The sequence below is a fragment of the Sus scrofa genome, chromosome 7 (genome assembly GCF_054392235.1).
Source record: "Sus scrofa isolate SSC_HxYL_T2T_F1_AM1 chromosome 7, Sscrofa_HxYL_maternal_Yorkshire_Landrace_v2.0, whole genome shotgun sequence".
NCBI lineage: Eukaryota > Metazoa > Chordata > Mammalia > Artiodactyla > Suidae > Sus > Sus scrofa.
Window position 1 is genome coordinate 54,333,601 of NC_139389.1, and position 21,412 is coordinate 54,355,012.

The window sequence follows — 21,412 nt, forward strand, 5'->3', positions numbered from 1 at the left end:
ATGTGGGAAGATTTCTAAGTTTCCTCTGGATCACACGAATTCTGGGGAAGGTTGCGTAGCTTAAGCCAAATTCCCGGTGGAAGCTAAGGGGATTGCAAACCCAAGTAGGGCTGGAAAAGATTGGGAAGGTTTCCTATAGGTCTTCAACAACAGAAGAGAGAGAGGATCAATAGAGGATCAATAGCTGGTATTAGCTAGAGCCCAGCAAAGGCTATGACTACACAGTTTAGGAGAAGGCTGGTCAACCTTCATGCCTCACTTTTACCTGCCCAGCACCCACCTCACCTCTTCTACCTGCCCCAGTAGCTGCCTCACTTCCACCCCTCTAGCACCTGCCTCACCTCTTCTACCTGCCCACTACCAAGAGAACACAAAATAAGAAGGATGGGGGAAGAATGAAGGAGCATGCCATGGAGTCACGGTCTAGAACTACATGAGGAACAGGGTCAAGAAAGGATGTTAGAAATGGAGAAGAGACTGGACCTGTCTGAGCAGATGACAAAAGAGCAGAGCTCTGAAAATATATTGTTGGATACCGAGGAATCGTGTGAGATGAAATTGGGGTCTAGGAGGTTTGATACTTTGTCAAAGAACAGATAATAGGAAATGTCCTGGATTCCATCAGTCTTGGGGAAATAACCACCCATACAAACAGAGGCTCTACACTCAAAGGATCTACACACCACAGTTAAAAGGATGGGCCTCGCTCAATGGGTTAAGGATCCAGCATTGCTACATGCTGCGGCTACAAGCTGTGCCACTGGCAGATGTGGCTCGGATCTGGCATTGCTGTGGCTATGGTGTAGGCCCACAGCTGCAGCTCCAATTCAACCCCTAGCCCAGGGACTTCCACATGCTGCAGGTGCAGCCATGAAAAGAAAAAATAAAAATAAATTTAAAAGCATGCGTTTAAATACAGATATCTGGCACTTCAAGCAGGGAAGCAAACTGTGTAGAAATTACTTATTTAGACTACCTCTTTCCTATGCATTCTTGGCAAATTCTTTTGCTTATAACATTTCACTCGTGTTTTCCTCAAGCATGCTCCCCTATTCTTGCTCTCCCTAGAAACTTCCATTTATATTTAATGCCTGATCTTGTAATTTCTCGAAAAGGACGAAGATAGAAGTCCATTCAAGGCCAGAAGACGGCTTTTTCTCCAAAGAAACTGTCAGCCAAATTTCTCAGGGAGGAACTGGAAATGAAGTGAGAGACATTGATAAATTTCCCTTCTGAACAATCAATAAAAGCCCCACCATCCTGCTCAGACTCCCACTGTGGAAGCAAGGGCCGTAATTACATTGTCAAAAATTCAAGTTGCCCCGGCTGACAGCAACCCCCTGGAAAAATGACATGTGATTGGCACTCGGTTTGGGGTGGTGAACCTGGCTTGGCAGACAGAGCGAGGAAAGCAAAAGGCCAGAGTGAAATTTCCTCATTGACGACAGCCACCCAAACCCCAGACTGCCACTCCAGAGGAATCTGTGACCCTGGAGTTATATTAACATATCAAAGTGAGCAGCTGACTCAATTTACAGAGCCTTCGGATCTCCACCCAAGATTCAGAAAAAGCCCTGCCTGCCACATTCTTGCTCAAATCCAGAGAAAGAGAAAAACACACTGGGCTCTGTGTGTGTGTGTGTGTGTGTGTGGAAGGGGCAGGGGAGGCGGTGAGTACAGGTGTATGAGAATTTTTTTACATTAAAAGCAAAACAGGAAATGTGCATTCAACTCCATCTTTCTTCGTGACAGCTGAACAGCAAAACTTGTTTGCTTAGCGATTTTAATCTACGGTAACAAAGTCAGTTGGAGCAGAAGGGTTCCAGGGGGCGGCCAGGAGGAATAAGATGAGAGGGAGACGGTGGGCATGCTCTCCCCCTGACATGCAGACCCACTGGTGTGACTCTCCAGACTGGAGATGGAGTGAAGTTCATATTCACCAGTCAGTCCTTTCCCCGTTGGATGTTAGGAATAAAAGGCCTCATGGACTGGGCGGTGCTCTGCTTCTGGTTAGACTGGAGCCCAAGCAAATGGCCTCCAATAAGGCGCCATTGGAACCATACCCAGAAAAGTTTACCCACCGCTGGGAAGCAGTGGCACCACAAGAGATTAAAATCAAAAGATGTTCACTAGGGAGTTCCCACTGGGGCTCAGCAGGTTAAGAATCTGACACAGTATCCATGAGGATGTGGATTCGATCCCTGGCCTCGTTCAGTGGGTTAAGATCTGGTGTTGCTATGGCTGTGGTATAGACCTGCAGTGGTAACTCCAATTCAACCACTAGCCCAGGAATTTCCATATGCCGCAGGTATGACCATAAAAAATAAAAAAAATTAAAAAAAGATGTTCACTGGGTGGTGGGAACAGAACAGAAGATGCCTGGGAATGTTATAACTTCACCTTCTCCAAAACTAAAATCTCTCCCTGGCTGTGAGGAAGAAGTAGATAAGAAAATTAATGAGGAGATAAGTCTCTAGGCAGGGATGAACCCTCACCAAATGAAGTCTCTCCCTTCCTCACCCCTGAGAGAAAATAAGAGATCACTGGCCCTGGGCCCACTGTGTTCTGGGAGCAGGGATAAGTGTCATCAGAACAGCCAGAACCAGAGTACCCGTCATGGCTCAGCGGAAACGAATCTGACTAGGACCCATGAGGCTGAGGGTTCAATTCCCGGCCACGCCCAGTGGGTTAAGGATCTGGATCCGGTACTGCCATGAGCTGTGGTGTAAGTCACAGATCTGTCATTGCTGTGGTTGTGTCATTGGCCGGCAGCTGTAGCTCCAATTAGACCTCTAGCCTGGGAACCTCCATATGCTGCAAGTGCGGCCCTAAAAAACAAAAAAACAAAAAAAAAAAAAAAAAAATTGAAGAGCAGCCAAAACTAACAGTGCTTGAGTGTCACTGTGTGCCAGATACTTTGGGGCACAGACAGTATGTCTGTCATGTGAACTGTTTTCCTCCTTTTACAGAGACTGACCTGCCCAAGGTCACAGCTGATAAGAACTGGACTGATTTCTGATTCCAAAACTTACAGGAACCACTAAAAACAATTAAGTCACATGGAGTCAGTGGACAACCTGAAGCCAATCACCTGAGGGTCTCACTGAAATGCCCATTCTCAGGCTCACATGAGGGCCCCCAAGGCAGCTGCTGGGAGTGAGGACCAGAAACCTAGATTTTTTTCAGTCTTCCCAAGAAGAGTCTTCTGTGCACTGAAGTTGGAGACTCTTCTCCCAACCTCATCCTGGGGAAGCTGAGTAAATGTTGGGTCTTTAGAGACCTTCTGAGGGCAAAGCAGGGAATCAAGCGGCTCACTGTTTTGTATACTTGACAGCAAAAGAAAATGAGCTTTCCCCCCAAGCCCCAGGGTCACCAGACCCACCTCTGACCCTGGGAAAAGGCCAGTGAAATTACATAACGATTTTAACCATGGGTTACCGCCTCACCATCTGCCAGAGGTGAGGTCTGCTGGAGATCCCCGGTGGTAAGGGAGACAGGGGGAGAGGACTGAGGGACCAAAGGCTGGGACTGGGTTCTCTGCCAAAGACAGCGGAAGGGACTCCCTCTCACCCAGGGGCCAAGTTCTGTCCTACACAATATTTCTTTCAAATGAATGAGAGGCCACAGCATCACCGTGATGAGGAAATTAGCTTGATTTCACCTCTGTTAAATGTGCAACCTCCGTGGTTCACAAGAGATCCTAGTAGTGCCTATATTGGCAGGGCTGTGGGGACATGGGTCAAATGGGCATTGATGATGCCCTAACCCTGGGAACATAGGAAAGGAGATGAAGAGGAAGAGGAGGGAGAAGGAAAAAGAGAAGGAGAGAAAGAGGGTTGGAACGGGGTGGGGGGAGAAGATGGAAAGGAGGGAGCAGGGGGTGAGGCAATGTCTGCACGATCTACATCCAGAACCATCAGGGACAAAGTAGCAACACCTTTACCTTTCAGAATTCTCAAAACACATTAGAAGCAGCTACTTAGCTTCAATTGCCCGGCATTATTTATAAGCAATGGCCCTAAGGATTTTCTTAACTTGGCATCTGTTAAAACACAAAGGCTTAGGAACACAGGGTCTGTTTACATACAAGCACCTAAGGGTATATTTGTAAACTCTTTTGCTGATCCTTCATCATAGGATGTGAGGAAGAAGGGGTTGGGTTGGGGTGAAAGAAGCCGAGTAAAAGAATTAGGAGAGGAGTCCCATCGTGGCTCAGTGGTAACGAACCCAACTAGGACCCATGAGGACATGGGTTTGGATCCCTGGCCCTGCTCGGTGGGTTAAGGATCCCGCATTGCCATGCAGGCCACAGACATGGCTCAGATTTGGCATTGCTGCACCTGTGGTGTAGGCTGGCAGCTGCAGCTCTGATTTCACCCCTAGCCTGGGAAGTTCCATATACTGCAGGTGCAGCCCTAAAAAGCAAAAAAAGAAAAAAAAAAGAAAAAATTAGGAGAGTCTCAGGAAAACTTCTTCAGGTAAACTTCTATTTCTCACAAGTTGTGACAGGTGTTCCCTGGTGGTTCAGTGGGTTAAGGATCCAGCATTGTCACTGCTGTGGCTCTTGTTACTGCTGTGTCACAGGTTTGATTCCTGACCCCAGAACTTCAGTATGCCATGGGCACAGCCAAAAAAATAAGGGTTGTTCTATTTGCATCTTGTAGGATTGTAGGACAGTGGCTCTCAAACCAGAGGATCCCTGTTAAGGGTACTTCAGATGGTTTAGAGCTGGTTGAAACACTGGTCCATGCCCTCCTGTTCTCCAACTGTGTTTTCTCAATGGGAAACAGCAGCTCAGTGAGTTGGTGGCCTAAATGGCTGATAGACTAGAGCAATCCCTTGAAGGCCCTTGCTGATATGTGAATAGACAGAAGCCCCTTGTGGCTCCTGGACTACAAAATCGGTACAAGGGCTTGCAGAAGGAGATGAGAAGAAAAAAGTCCTCCTTAGAATCTGAATATAAGAATCAATAATGCAGGTATTTTGAATTGCTGTCTAGACAGTTATAAGGTTTTTTTTTTTTTTTTCTTTTTTTTTCTTTTTTGGCTGCCCCACAGCATATGTAGTTCCCAGGTCAGGGATCAGATCCAAGCCGCAGTTGTGACCTATGCCACAGCTGTGGCAATGCCAGAACCTTTAACCCACTGTGCCAGGTTGGGTTCAAACTTGCATCCTGGCGCTGCAGAGACATGGCCCGTCCCATTATGAGTTTTTTAATACTTACCAAATTTATCCCCAGTGTGTATCCTTCTAGTCAGTCCATGGTCAAACTTAATAAATACTTGATGATAAGATCTTGCTTTCCCCCATAGTAAACCAAAAAAGGAAAAAGAGGGTTTTTCAGTAGACAATGGTGGAGGATGACAATTTGAAATGGACAGAGCCTTGATGGAAGAAGAAGACTCCTCAGCAAAGTCACATGCTGTGTCTACAATAATTACCCTACAATAGGTAGCAGGGTTTTATTTTGTTATATCAGCCTGGAAATTTCAATGCAGAGGACATCATGTTTTCTGGAAACTAGGCTTCTCTCTGAAGCTCACACTTCTGACCTGCCTTTGGCTCAGGTTATGGAATCCAGTGTTCAGAAGCATCTGCTGAAAGACACTCCACACTCATCCTTTTTTTTTTTTTTTTTTTTTTGTTTTTGGTTTTTTTTTGCTATTTCTTGGGTCGCTCCTGCGGCATATGGAGGTTCCCAAGCTAGGGGTCTAATCGCAGCTTTAGCTGCCAGTCTACGCCAGGGCCACAGCAACGCGGGATCCGAGCCTCGTCTGCAACCTACACCACAGCTCACGGCAACGCCAGATCCTTAACCCACTGAGCCACTGAGCGAGGCCAGGGATCGAACCCGCAACCTCATGGTTCCCAGTCAGATTCGTTAACCACTGCACCATGACGGGAACTTCCAAACTCATCATTTTATACTTACTTTTTACAGTTGTTAGAAAAGATTATCCTGGCACACTTAGTCGTTTCCTGAATCTCAAGGGAAATAAAAATGTCCATCTTGCAAAGTGGGATGAAATGATCAAAAGGCAAACAAAACTGTCGCAGAAACACACTGCAGCATAATTCCTGTTTTTTCCCAGGAATCCATAAAAACCATCCCACCCATCATAGTATTTGAGGTAGAACCCTGGTTCCAGGAGGGGAAAACAGCAGCAACAACAATAGGATGAGGTTGTTTCTGGTTTGTGATGTCACCAGTATACACAACTATCGGTGTAGGCTAAGCAGCAGTAAGAAATGGTACCGGCCAGTTAGTTTTCAGTGTGTTAAGCTGCAGTGACAAATACAAATGTCAATGGTTGATGACAATGAAGATTTATTCCTCACTCACAGACATGGAAGCCATAGGTCGGCTGCAGTCATGCCCCCTGTTGTCACCATTCAGGTCCCCAAATTTAAGGAGCTTCCCCCTCCTTACAGGGGACAGGCTATTCTCAAGCAGAAGGAAAAGAAAAAAAATATGGCCAAAGGATCATAATGGCTCTTAAAACTTCTACTTGGCCATGCAGTACACATTTTCTGCTCACATTCCATTGACCAAAGCAAGTCCAAGGCTAAGGCCAGTCTCAGCAGGACAGGGAAGTGTGGTCCGCCCACAGGGGAGGCACTGACGATTACCTGACAGTGGGTGGAAGTATATAATCCTCTTACAGAAAGGGGGCAAATAACTGAGCACCACAGTATACTCTGCCATGAGCATCATAACCATTCACGTTCCTTATTTAAGGAAATCGTGCCCATGCACTAGTCAACTTCATTGCCTCTGCACCTAACAGCCAAAGAGATTTAAGCAGCCTTATCATTGATCAGTTGGCCTCTGGTCACTTTCCTTACTCACCATGCAGGGAAAGAGTTCCGTTTCTCACAGCCAGGAACTTGACTCCATATGGGAAGAAAGGACTAGTGTAGGCACTCCCGTAGAGTTTGATCGAAGCTTTGCCTCGGAAGGGCTTATCCTTGGATCCAATCCGGAGCTCGCCACCATCAGAAACAAGGATGGCGTGCGCCCTGAGCTCGATGGGTCCTGGGTCCAGGAAAATCAGCTTCCCTCCTGATGGCCAAAGAGAAGACCAACCATCAGGCTCTGGGAGAAGGAGGCTCACCTTCTTTGTGACAGTGCCAATGTCTGGTGACATCCTCTTCATGTATATACTGCTGGAATTGAGACTCATTTTATCTTGTCTTCTCTTTGAGAAGCACAGTGAGTGGATCAGACACCCAGGAGCAGAAGCAGTATATGAAAGCCAGCTTAGGTCAGCTATCACAATGCACTGCAGCTTTATTTACATGATTTTTAATGACAATAACCTAAATGGCCAGAAATTTCAGACAGGTTAAATAAGAAATGAGAAGGTCACCATTTTTACCATGTAACAGCAGCTTATAAAATTAAGTTAAAAAAAAAAAACTGGGAAACCAGTAAAGAGGAAATAGGCATAGAAGAAAATGTACGAAAATTTAAGTATGATAAAAGGAGTGTAATTAGGCAGCATCATGAAATTTGTCTCACGTTAGCTGACCAGCATCCATTATCCTTTCCTTCTGATAAGAGACCCTAATTTCCACAAGGAGTTGTTCTGCTCCATTGAATAGAGTTGAGTGGGACTGTCAATCACGGTGAAGACCATAGCCTGAGTCATGGACCCCACCTTCAAAAGGAAATCTGAAGCAAAAGGGAAGAGAAGACTGGAAATGTTTGTTTTGATCTCGGTAGTTCCAGTGGTGGTATCATAAAAAGCCTGAGAAGAGTTCGTATTTCTGAGACCCCTCACCTGCCAAGCCCCTGCAAAATACCCTGATAGCTATCTGCTTCTAGACCTGATTTTCCAGATTTCCTGTCAATTCTACGAGCTCCCCAATACCTTCCCCATCAATTTCTTGTTTTAAAGGAAAGTTGATTTCTGTCATTTGCAATGAAAGAACTTTAGCTGCTACAGATGCTATTTCATCCTCATGTCCAAATTTGCTGTAACAGAGGAAAAAAAAAATTTTTTTCTTTTTTGTCTTTTCTAGGGCCACACCTGCAGCACATGGAGGTTCCCAAGCTAGGGGTCTAATCGGAGCTGTAGCCACCAATCTACGCCAGAGCCACGGCAACACAGGGGGATCCAAGCCGCATCTGCAACCTACACCACAGCTCAGGGCAATGCTGGATCCTTAACCCACTGAGTGAGGTCAGGGATCGAACCCGCAACCTCATGGTTCCTAGTCAGATTCGTTAACCATTGAGCCATGACGGGAACTCCTACATTCATCTTTATAATAGTTATCTTTTATAAGAATTTAGTATATTAGCATTTCACACAGAACTTTTCCAACCATGCCAAAATAATTATACACACTCCATAGAAATAAACACCTTCACTGGAATAAGCTATTAAATCAATCTCCATCCTGTAAGTAGGGAAAAAGCTACTGGAGTAGATTTTCTCTTGTAACAAAGTGATCACAGTTGTGACTTTATACTGGAAACACCAGGGGACCTCTTTTCCAAACCCTGCAACAGCTTCCCATCTCACTCAAAATAAAAGTCAAAATGCTTAGACTGGGTCACCAAAGGCCCCTCCTAAATGACAACCCACCCACCTACCTCTCCGACACCACTTCCTAAAACTCACCTCTTCCCTCATCTGCTCCAAATGCCCTAGGTGGCCTGCTGGTTGCTTCTTAAAAAGACCTCAGGGCCTGCACCAAGGTCCTTCCTGTATCTTCAATGTCCTCCATCAGATACGCATGGGGTCACCTCTCCTGCTTTCATCCTAAGGCTGGCTTCTCACTAAGGCCTTCTCTCTCCAGGCGACATAAAATAGCACGCTCTGCCTCCCACCCACATGTACTTTTCTTCATAACACTTAGCTTCAGACATACCATGTAGTTATACGTCTAGGGTCTGCCCCCCCCCACCCTGCCCCAAACTGGAATGCAGGTTTCATGACAGTATTTATCTGCCAGATCTACTTCTACATTTTCAGAGTCTAGAACAATGACTGGTAGGGAGTGGGCACTCCATATATAAGTGCTGAGTAAATGAATAAAATGTTATATCTTTTTAAAGAATGTTTTGAGTATCTGAAATTCCTTATGGACACACACACACACATACACACACACACACACACACACACACTCACTTCCATTTTCTCAGAAAGGATGTTGTTATTATACTGAGTCTGTAAGTCCATACATGGTCTCAGTGAGCTAAAGGTAGACCCTGATGTGGGGAAGGCAAGTGTCAGAAGTGGCTCAAGGAGTTCCCTTTGTGACTCAGTGGATTAAAAAAAAACCCAACATAGTGTCCATGATGATGCGGGTTCAATCCTCGCTTAGTGGGTTAAGGACCTGATATTGCCATGGCTATGGCATAGACCGGCAGCTGCAGTTCCGATTCCACTCCTAGCCCAGGATCTTCCTCATACTGCAGATGTGGCCTTAAAAAATAAGTGCCTCAAAAAAGCAGATTCTACAGTAAGAAGGAGGGTCTTGGTGAGGGCAGTGAAGTCTCTGCTAAACCTAGTCCTGACTCCAGTATGCCAAATCACTGAGCCAGGTGGTTGTTTTCTGGAAACCGCGACCACATGTACTTGCATGTGGCTGGAGGAATGAGAGAGAGGGAAGAAATAGGCCAAGATGCCTTTAGACATTTTGGTTTGCCTCCACCTAAGTGCAGAAAGAGTGATAAGTACATATTGGACCCAATAGTCAAAAGTGGAGGCTGCTCCTCCCCTGACCTCTTCATCTTCAATCCTAAAGCCCAAGTCATACTCCATCCATAACAGTCACAGAAGGTTTACTTGGACTCAGCCTCCTAAAGCGCTCTTTCCTTTTAGCCACCATTTAGAACCACACACCCGCATGGGCATACAGTTTCAACCATCTGTGCAATGTTCATGGATAGAAGCCTTAGACAACTGCGGTGAGATTTACTGATCCTGATCCTGGGTCTGATACCTCTTAGACACTTAACTCAATGGCGTCTGCAGCTATGGTCACACTCTCCCCATTACTGCTAGGATTTCTCAGTCTCCAAAGCTCTTCTGCCACTCTAGCCCCACTGGACCACCTCCTTCCAACACCTCGCCCTCAGAAGTCCTGACATTCCTTCTCAAATTTGGCACATAGATCATACACTCTAAGACCAACGACCCAAGAAGCAACTCTCCTCGGTGACCTGCAGGCTTGATACCTGAGTGGCCCCACATTGCCTATGAGACTTCCAAAGGGCCCGATGGCAATTCTGACTTTAATTTGTTCTTCCATTGTCATTACAACGACAATCATTAGAAATGCAATCATATCATGAACCTGCTATAGACAAGAGGGAAGAAATGTGACTTGTGGCAAAGGCCACATTCTTATGTTTCCTAAAATGTTTTTACTCACAACCGCTCATCAAAACATCCCAATTAATTATCTTCAAGTCATGGACCATGGGGTGGACCATGGAGCCTGCCATTATGAATAGTCAGGAAATCAGAACTGACCTTGATGAACCAAGGATGGAGATAGGTTATTGAAATAGGTTCCTGTCCTGACTCTGCTATTGGCCTCTTGAAGACCCCAGTAAGCCTCCCAAAATTGTTGGACCACTCAGTTTCCAAGTCTGTCCCACTCAGTGCCAAGGGATGGTCAGTTTGCTTCTCAGTGACATGCAAAGCAGAATCACGTGTTCACCGAGGCTCCTTCCAGCTCTAGAACACATGCCATCTGCATCCTCAAAGATGCAGTCAAGTGCGCTTGACACTGATGGGGACACAGACCTCATGTTCTCTGGACACCACCTCTGCTGCAGGAAACTTTGAATGTTACAGTAAGGAATGCAAATAAGACTCTGTTGGAAACAAGGGAGCTAACATGTACTAAGCACCTACCATATGCCGATATCTTTATCAAACAAGCCTAGGAGGTCAATATCACACTCTGGATTTCAGAGCAGAGAGGGCAGGCTGGGGGAGGCAGAGTGAACATTAGAACCAAGGACCACCCTCTATCCACCTTACAACCCTTCCCAGGTAGATTTTTCATTAATTAGGATTGTTATCGTAGTTACATTTTAAGGAAAAACATGTGTTAACCCAAGTAAATACGCCTCTGGCTTGTTTATAGGTATTCTATTTTAATTTTGTCCTGTACATATACCTCACCTCATTCCAAAAAGGATTTGAGGCAGATTACAAGGATTAGTGGGTACATTTACAAACCTGTGCTTTGTCCCTTGTACCATCAAGCAAAATATTAAATACACTGAGGCGAATTGGTAGACATTTGAAAATGTTGTTTACTGATGAGAACTAATGATGACGCTAATGAAGGGAGAAAAGCTCAGCCCAAAGAAATGGATGACTTGTGTTGGCAAGAGTGATGAAAAACAGAAACTAATTAATGAATGCGATCATCATATTCCCTTCTGAAAAGCCTCCCCTCCTTCCTTTATCGGTGGCAAGGACATATAAGGAAATTTAGGTAGAGGTGGAAGAGAGTTTGGTGTGGAATTCCGCTATGTTTGATTGAAATAATTGTAAGGGATAACAATTCTTGATGTGAAAGAATGGAAACTTTATATCTAATCTACGTCTGTGCCAAGACTCCAAGAGTTTCCTCCTCACACTTTAGTACCTTAAGACAAATACACAATAAGCGGCTTTAAAGCACAGTGACATGAGTGTGGGAGGGCAGTGGGAAGACTTTATTTCTTCACTTTAGAGAGCTTGACCCCATTTCTGAAAGCTGGAACAAAGAGTGGGGCTGGAATTAGCCTTTGGCCGTGACCCTTAAACTGCTTGTTATGATTGTTCATGAAAGTCGAGTATGTCCTACAAGTGACCTTGGGTAATTTTATAAAAATCAATCAACCATCATTATTGTTACTTCCCCTCCAAAATAAATAAATGAACACAACTTTTTACATGTAATCACTTCTTTCCATTAAACATCTCTTTTCTTTCTTTTAAAGGGAAGTAAAAGAGACATTTTAGCAGCTAGCTAGTGTTTACAAAGCACATCAGAACCGGCTTTGGGCTGACCCTACAATTAGCCATCCTCTGTGATGACCGCAAAATGATGTGTGGTGTGTAGGTGTGTGTTTTAAAGAAAAAAAAAAAAAAAAAAAAACAAATACACAGTTCTAGCTATTTTCCCCCTTCCAGAAAAAATTTAGAGTATAAATATGTCACCATAAAGAATAACTGTCAGGAGTTCCTGTTGTGGCACACCGGTAACAAACTCAGCTAGTATCTATGAGGATGCAGGTTTGATCCCTAGCCTCGCTCAGTAGGTTAAGGATCCAGCAATGCCGTGAGCTGCAGCATAGGTCACAGATGCAACTCAGATCCGACATTACTGTGGCTGTGGCATAGACCAGCAGCTGCAGCTCTGATTTGACCCCTAGCCTGGGAACTTCCATATGTGGCAGGTATGGCCCTATAACACACACACACAAAAAAAAACAAAAACAAAAAACGAAAAAACTTGTCAAAAGAACTGACATATCCTCTATCTTCCTTCCCTCCAGTCTCTCTGGAACCCTCCCTAGTTGGATCTTTGCCAACAAAACCAGTCTTGTTTCCCATTATTAGGCTATAAATATGCAGGTACAGCCTTTTCTGAATTTTGCAAAACATGAAAACCCAAAACCCAAAGTATATTGACACATACAGACAGAAAAAAATATATTGAAAGAATATACATTAAAATGTTAAGTTTCATTGTTGGGATTACATGTGATTTCGATCTTTAAAAAAAAAAAAAATAGTAACAGTCCTGTCGAGGTCTGAATCCAAGGCTCGATGCTCCGTCCTCACCTGTCCTGAGCGATCAGCAGCATGGGACACATGTGTTCACTCCTGCTTTTCTGACACTCCTTCCCCTCGCCCTCAGATTCCCTCCTTCCCCTCAAGCCTCCCACCCAGGCCTCATCTATCCGATTCGTCCTGATTGTCCCAACTACTGACACTGGGAATGTCACAGGATTCAGCCCCTTAACCACCTTTCCCATCATTCTACAAATACGGCTTTGGTTTCCTCACCATGTCTTAGGGATGCAAATGCTACCATAGGCTAATTGCTGATTAACTCCCACATTTATATCTCCAAGGCCCACCCGCACCCTCAACTCCAGACTCATAGGCCCAATGATACTCAATATCTCCACTTGGATTCTCCAAAGTTTCTCAACTTAGCACACCCCAAAAAGTCTTGCCCCCCAGGTCTTCCCACAGTCCTTCCCTTCCCCGTAAATGGCAACTCCATCCCTCCCGTGGCTCAGTCCTCAAGTCCTAGAGGAAATATTCACTCTCTGCCATCACAACCAACCCTCTAGGAAATTCTGACTATTCTTTCAAAATATCCCCATGATCCAACCACTTCCCACCACTTCACAGCTCTCCCTGGGGTCTAAGTCATCCTCGTTTCATCCCCAATTATTGTAAAAGCCTCTTTTTTTGGCAAGGCCCACAGCAGGTGGAAGGTCCCGGGCCAGGGATCAAGCCTGGGTCACAGCAGTGCTAACGCCAGATCCTTAGCCACTGAACCACCAGGGAACTCCTAAAGCCTTTTAACTCAGGTCTTTGCCTCTGCCCTTGTCCACATCCCAGGGTCCACTCTCAAAATAAGTCAATGTGATTTATTTCTAATGTACCTTTTATCATGTCACCTCTTTGCTGGAAATTCTCCAGAGGTTCCCAATGCACACAGAGTCAAAGCCCACAAAACCATGAGGGGCTGGCCCTCTCTGGCCCCACTGCTCTCTGCTGGCTCCCAGTCCCCCAGCTACCCTGACCCTCTTGCTCCCCTGCCTCACAGCCTCTGCACTCACTGTGTGCAAACCCTCCCAATCACCACCAAACCACCACCCAACTCCCATCCACCTTTCCTGCTCCATTTTTCTCCATGCCACTCAGAAAATCTAACCAAAACATACAACTTGCTGATGATTGTTTTTCCTTATAGAAATAAACTCCATGAGGGCAGGAATTTGGGTCTATTTCATTCACAGCTGCAGCCTAGAACAATGCCTGGCATACAGGGAGCTTAGAAAGTGGTCACTAAATACTTGTGGAATACATAGGAGTTGAAGTTACAGAAGCGACTGACTCCCTAGTCAGATACATGGAGTGAGAGCAGAGGAGAGAGAAGAGAAACAAACTGTCCAGTAGTATTTAAAGACTAGAATAAGGAGAGGAAGTAGAAAGATTCTTGCATGTGAGTCAAAGAAACAGGTGAATGAGGAGGAGAGCTGGAAGGTTGTGGTGGGCTCTGGGCAGAGCTTTAAGAATATGAAGGTGGGAGTTCCCACTGTGGTTCAGTGGGTTAAGGACCCAACGTAGTCTCCATGAGGATGTGGGTTTGATCCCTGGCCTCACTCAGTGGGTTAAGGATCTGGTGTTGCTGGGGCTGTGGTGTAGGCCTGTGGCTGTAGCTCTGATTTAACCCCTGGCCCAGGAACTTCCCAGGAACACTGGCGCAGCCATTAAAAAAAAAAAAAAAAAAAAAGGAAAAAGAACATGAAAGTGGTAGATAACGACAGCAAACCTCCTATGTCATTGTGAAGAGGATCTGGGGAAAAAGGTGCAGAGCAAGGGTGTGCTTGGTTAGGACCAACATGCCAGGTGATGGAATGAACTCAGGGAGTGTGACTCCCATTTTAAGTAGAGGGAAAGCCAGCAACGAATGGAAGCAAGGTGCAAGGAGCGATCTGAAGACCCCACTTCATGAGGTCAATCTATATCACCAAACTAGATCATTCATTTATTCAAAGTTTGAACTGCCTGTATGTTCAGGTGTAAATTATCCAGTTTACTTATCTTCATGGACGAGCCTCCATTCAGCTTTTTGTGTCAACTCTGAATAAGTCCTTAAAAAGTTGAGCATCCTGGTTTTTGTTTTTTGATTCTATGTATAAGCAATATCACATGCTATTTGTCCTTTTCTGTCTGACTTACTTCACTTACTATGATAACCCCTAGGCCCAGCCATGCTGCTGCAAATGGCATTAATTCTTTCTTTTTATGACTAATATTCCCTTGTATATATCCACCACATCTTCTTTATCCATTCATCTGTCCATGGACATGTAGGGTTCTTCTTTGTCTTGAAATGGATTGTAAATAGTGCTTCAATGAACACTGGGGTACATGTATCTTTTCAAATAATGAAAATAATTTCTATACAAAACAAAAATAGACTCACAAACATAAAAAGCAAATTTATGGTGACTAGAGGGGAAAGAAGAGGAGGAATAAATTAGGAGTTTGGGATTAACAGATACACATTGCTATTTATAAAATAGATAACCAGCAAGAACCTACTGGATAGCACAGGGAACTATTCTCACTATTTTGTAATAATCTATAAGGAAAATGAATCTGAAGAAGAATAAACATGTATACTTTATATATATATGTGTGTGTGAATGTATATTCAGTTTATATATATATATATAAAAAACCGAATCACTTTGCTATATACCTGAAACTAACACAACATTGTAAATCAACTATACTAGATTTAAAAAAAAATTTAAGTTTAGCGTCTTGTGTCTTGTTGCTTGTTTAGCATCTTTCCAGTCATCAAATAGTCAAATAGATGGCAGAGCCTGTGGAATTCCCTTCTCCTGGAGAATTAGAGATGTTCATCCATTCAGGATGGATGAGTCCTGCTCACCTGGATAAGGAGGGCTGGCTGAGTGATGGGCACAGCTGGGGTAACCTGTTGTACTCGACTGCACCTTGCAGCACCATGTTACCGTGGAGGTGGGCATGGGGAGGAGCTGAGGAAGACTGGTATTCAGGGAAGGCAGCAACAGCCCAGAGCCTGCATTCTGATGGGAATGCACACAGCGTCCTTGGTTTGGCGAGATCCGGATTAGGCTTGTGCCTGATCCACTGGAGCAGAGCCTGGAAGCCTTCGAGGTGGGCTTGTCCCCGGCCAGAGAGGCGGAAAATCAATTTGGCTGGCAAACGAGAGCCCCCAAGAGCTCAGTGCACGCTCCATAATCCTATCCACCAGCAGCTCAGGAAATAGATGCCTGAGCCCTCACATATTCATGGGGGAGGTGAGGCATAAATCAGGCTTTACGGATTGGGAGCAAAGGCAATGGGCTCTCCGGTCGGTTACTAATTAATCAAGCACAGAACACCTCAACCTAACAACTTGGGAGTGAGACACACATGCACAGCCTGCTACTGCTTTTCCTGATTTTTTTTTCTTCATTTCAATTAAAATAGATAGTGGATGAAATTCTCCCCTTTAGCTGATGTTGCTTGTGCATCCCCTGTTCTTCCTTTAATTAAAAAACATGCTTATTGCAATACTTGCCAGAATCACTTTAACGGTATTTTAATTGTAATGTCTCTGCCTGATTAAAAAAAGAAAATATGAACCAGAAAGGGTTTGCAGAAATGGTCTCAGAATGCAGGAAAAGAGGCCCACACCTACCCAAATGGGGGCCACAGACTACTTCCTTAATTAGCCTGACACTGCTAGTCAAAGCGGCAACATGGAGGAGAAAACACATAAGAAATAAAATCGCTGACTCAGCCATGAATGATCACAGTTGGGAGGAATCATCTTCATCAGCTCAGGTTTCCCTGGCAGGAGACACAACAGCATCTAACTGAAAACACCAGGTTCACGACAGCCAGCCAAGTGTCCACTGTTCTGTGCAAAGACTAGCCTTTGGCAAAAGAGTCCCTGAGGAACCCACTTTGAGAACCACCCCTCTAGGCAAATTAAGCTTGTTCAAGGTGTGCATTGTCCATGGTCTAAAACAGGTTGAGAAATACAGGGCTGGCATTGCCAATTCACTCACTTTGTCATTCAACCAACACTTGCTATTACTTCCCAGCCCTTCTGTCAGGTGCTGAGATAAAAATGTAAGAAATACACTCACCACCTCCAGAAGGTCATGGTGAAGTTTGATTGCTTCAGGTGAACAGAAATACCCTGGTTTTAGTGAATTGGCCAACTTTACAGACAGTGGAGAAAGAAGATAATACTGATGCCCTAGCCTTTTACCTTTTCTATAAAACACAAAACTCATTAAGTGAACCTTACCAATGAATTGACTCTATACTAATTACAATAAGTGTGAACTTATTTGCAGAACATATAAAAGAACTGAAAACACTGAGATATAAATACAAATAATAGATTTCAAAATAATAAATAACACTGAGATATAAATAAATGCCTTTTATCAAAGCTACTGTTATCAATTACTCCTTAATTAAACTCCGATTTCCTTTCTACTTCCAGAAAATCAGAAGTTCCCTTTACCAACAATCTTCTGACATTTAGGTTCTGAAGGTCCTCAGCTATTCCATGGATTTCTAAAGAGTTACTTAAGACCTCAGAAAAAAAAGGAGAGGAGTCTTTGCTGTGGTGCAGTGGATTAAGAATCCAACTGCTGCAACTCAGATCACTGCAGAAGCATGGGTTCGATCCCTGGCCTAGCACAGTGGGTTAAAGTATCCGGCATTGCCACAGTTAGGTCTCAGCTCGGTCTCAGCAGCTTGGAATTAATCCGTGACCAAGAATTTCTATATGCCATGGGTATGGCCATTTAAAAAAATTATTTTTTTTAAAGGAGAAAACAGAGGGAAGAAATTCTTTTCCAGGCAGGTAAAAATCTTTGTAGCTACCAAGTTATTCATTCAAACAATCTCCTTCCTTTTCCTTATCAAAGTTCTATTAGCACTGAGCCAATCATTTTTGATAAACCCTATAATTTGATGTTTTTCTGAGCAATCTGTTATCTGAAAGGTTACAACAATTTTAGAAATTAAAGATCATAGTTGTTTCCTCACAGTATTTTTTTTTTTTCTTTTAAGGGCTGTGACCAAGGCATGTAGAAGTTCTCAAGCTAGGGGTCAAGCCAGAGCTGCAGCTGTCAGCCTACACCACAGCCACAGCAATGCCAGATCCAAGTCATGTCTGCGACCTACACTGCAGCTCACAGCAACACTGGGTCCTTTAACCCACTCAGCAAGGCCAGGGATCAAATCCACATCCTCATGGATACTAGTCAGATTCTTAACCTGCTGAGCCACAATGGGAACTCCAGCCTCATAATATTTATTTATTTTAAAAATAAGAGTACATCCTACCTTTACTTGACCTCCAGGAATATTAGAGTATGTGGGAAATAACTTACAGTAATGAAAAGCTGTCTTCGGTATATTTCAACCTGTACCAGAATCCCAGATACACCAGTCTCCCAGGTTCCTGAGTTCACTACCAGTCTGGATAAACAGGATGTGAGAATCATTAATCAGCAGATGAGGTAAAGAGTTAAGGGGAGATCAAGTCCTGAAGGACCTCGTAAGCCATATCAAGGTGTTTAGACTTGATGTTTCCAGGCTAACGGAGAGCCTGTGAAGGGTTTTAAGCGAGGATGTTTGACATATTTATCTTCTGTTACTGAAAATATGATAGCTTCTGTGCTAGGAAGGGACTGGTCCCTTTCAATTGCATTTTTCATGTTATAATATCCAAGTTGTCAAGACACGAAACTGTAAATTGTTTAATATCTATCCATCTGTCTGTCTGCCCATCTACTGAAAGCATGTCCTTTCTCACAGCAATGGCTTATCTTTCATTTAAGGGCAATCAAGCCTGTCTGGGACTATTCTCTGGAGGTAAATAATGTAAGTCATTGTCTGATTCGGAAAAATAAGGGGTTTCAGAGCTAAGTGTCCCCCATGTTAAAAAGCCTTTGTCTCTGATCTCCTGATACACAAACAGTAAATGAAATTGGTCACTGTCTGGACTAATCCACTGACATTTGAGGGTACCAGGAAAGACTCTGATTATAGAAAAATTCACAACCAACATGAATCTGACTCTTCAGGGCAGAAATTCATTCATTCAATAATTACTTGAGTACCTACTTTGTGCCTGGAGAGGTAATGGTCCCCGTGATTAAAAGGCAAGCAGAAAAAAGACCTGGCTCCTGCTTTCTTAAGTTTATTTGCCTAGAATGCACCTTCCCCAAAGGTAAAGAGCAGAAGAAAAGCACTTCCTAACATTAAATTTGGAAGGAACTGATATTAAAGTAAATCATATAAAAATTATGTTCTATATGTATAGATGAATGCAATAGAAGTTCTTAACCTCTTAAAAATTCACAGTGCACAAAATGGACATGATGGTGACTCCCTCCTTTTGTAGGAGGAGAGTGGCTTGTAATAAGCTCTATTGGGGGTCAATGATTGATTGATTGATTGTTTTAATGGCCATACCCACGACATATGGAATTTCCCAGGCCAGGGATTGAAATCTGAGCCACAGCTGTGACAACACGGGATCCTTTAACCCACTGCCCCAGGCCAGAGGTTCAACCCACCCCTCCACAGCAACCCGAGCTGCTGCAGTCAGATCCTTAACCCACTGTGCCACAGCAGGAACTCCTTGGGTGTTAATGCTGAATGTCTATAGCCCCGTGGGGAAAGCGGGTAAAGAACTTCTCTACTGCCATTGTGTGCACTGATGTGAGGTCTAGAAAAATCCAGAGAGTCCATGGCTGCCTCACACGTGAACTCAGGCCCCCAGTTTACTGACCAGCTCCAATCAGACAACCTGGTTGTCTGATCTGTACCTAATCATCTTATTTCCTGCCTCGAAAGGTAGCTATGTTTCAACAGAAAAAAAGAGTCAATGCACTCAGTCTCCTTTTGCAGCAAACTGGCAGATGAGTTATTTTACACTTATCAATTTGAAACAAATTTTTTCAGCCTAAGGAACCCTCCCATGTTGACCAAAACATCTATAGTCATGAAAGAAAGAAAAAAAATATGAATATATGATATTACTTTTTTTTTTTTGCTTTTTTTTTTAGGGCCACACCCGAGGCTTATGGAAGTTACCAGGCTTGTGGTTGAATCAGAGCTACAGATGCCAGCCTACACCAACCACAGCAATGCGGGATCTGAGCCACATCTGCGACCCACACCAGAGCTCAAAGCAATGCCAGATCTCCAACCCACTGGGCAAGGCCAGGGATCAAACCTGTTTTCTCAAGGATACTAGTCAGACTCATTCCCAATGCACCACAACAGGAACTCCCAGGATATTTCATTTTTATCAAATGCCTTCAGATGGATTTCCTTTAAACCCAAGCTGCTATCTGTGAAGGTTTAAAACACAGAGTAACCTGCCTAGTGGCCCCCCACAGTCCTAAAGCACAGACAGCCCACATGTGATGTCCCAGAAAGCCCTGTTTCATAGCATCCCGATTATGGCATTGCAAAGCATTATCGCGGGCATGCACCTGTTGAAACTGAGGCTGGTTTGGTTCTAACTAGAAGGAACCAAGTATACAAACCCTGGGATGAAAAAGGCAGCACTGAGGACAGCGTGTAACACCCCACTCTGAAATCCTCAAACACTTGCCAAGGATGAAGAAACTGTGAAAGATGTACAGGTGACCAAAAGGTACACGAAAAGATGTCCAACATCGCTAACCCCCCGGGGATCAAAACCACAATGAGATATCACATCGCAGCTGTTAGAATGGCTAGTCTCAAAAAGACAGCAAATTGCAAGCAGGGGTGAGGATGTGGAGAAAAGGGAAGCCCTGTGAACTGTTGGTGGGAATATAAGGTGGTGCGGTCATTATGGAAAAAAATATGGAGGTGCTTCACAAAATTAAGAATAGAACTACCATATGATCCAGCAATTCCACTTCTGGGTATTTATCTGATGAAAACAAAAAACACTACTTCAAAAAGACATATGTGCCCCTATGTTCATTGTAGCATTATTTACATCAGCTGAGGCATGGAAACAACCTAAATACCTATTGATAGATGAATGGATATAGAAATACATACATACATATATATATACACACACAGACACATATATACACTATATTTTCTTTCCGGTTTTTTTTTTTTTTTTTTTTTTTTTTTTGTCTTCTTAGGGCGGCACCTGTGGCACATGGAGGTTCCCAGGCCAGGGGTCGAGTCAGAGCTGTAGCTGCCAGCCTACACCACAGCCACAGCAACGCCAGATCTGAGCCACGTCTATACCACAGCTCAGGGCAACACCGGATCCTTAACCCACTGAGCAAGGCCAGGGATCAAATCTGCGTCCTCATGGCTACTAGTCAGATTTGTTTCTGCTGAGCCATAACAGGAACTCCTCTTTATCCATGTATATACATACTTACATATACAATGGAATGTTGTTTAGTGATAAAGTAGAATGAAATCTTTCCATGTGCAACAACATGGATGAACCTGGAGGGTATCATGCTAAGCAAAATAAGACATACAGAAAAACATAAATACCCATATGATCTCACTTATATATGGAATTGAAAAACAAAAAAAACAAGAAACAGACAAATCTGAGCTCGTGGATATTGAAAGCAGATTGGTAGTTGCCTGAGGCGAGTGGGTGA

General features: G+C 44.0%; 1 protein-coding gene across 11 annotated transcripts in view; it reads right to left on the reverse strand.

Moving 5' to 3' along the window:
* PKHD1 (PKHD1 ciliary IPT domain containing fibrocystin/polyductin) overlaps positions 1 to 21,412 on the reverse strand; it is a 479,188-nt gene that overhangs the window by 303,409 nt on the left and 154,367 nt on the right. For all 11 annotated transcript variants that reach the window (XR_014810260.1, XR_014810261.1, XR_014810262.1 and 8 more), the window contains one exon: positions 6,851 to 7,063. Coding sequence is in view for 8 of the 11 variants with exons in the window: in XM_084968324.1 (XP_084824450.1) it covers positions 6,851 to 7,063 (213 nt within the window). In the remaining 3 variants the exon portion in view is untranslated. The remainder of the gene's footprint in view (positions 1 to 6,850; positions 7,064 to 21,412) is intronic.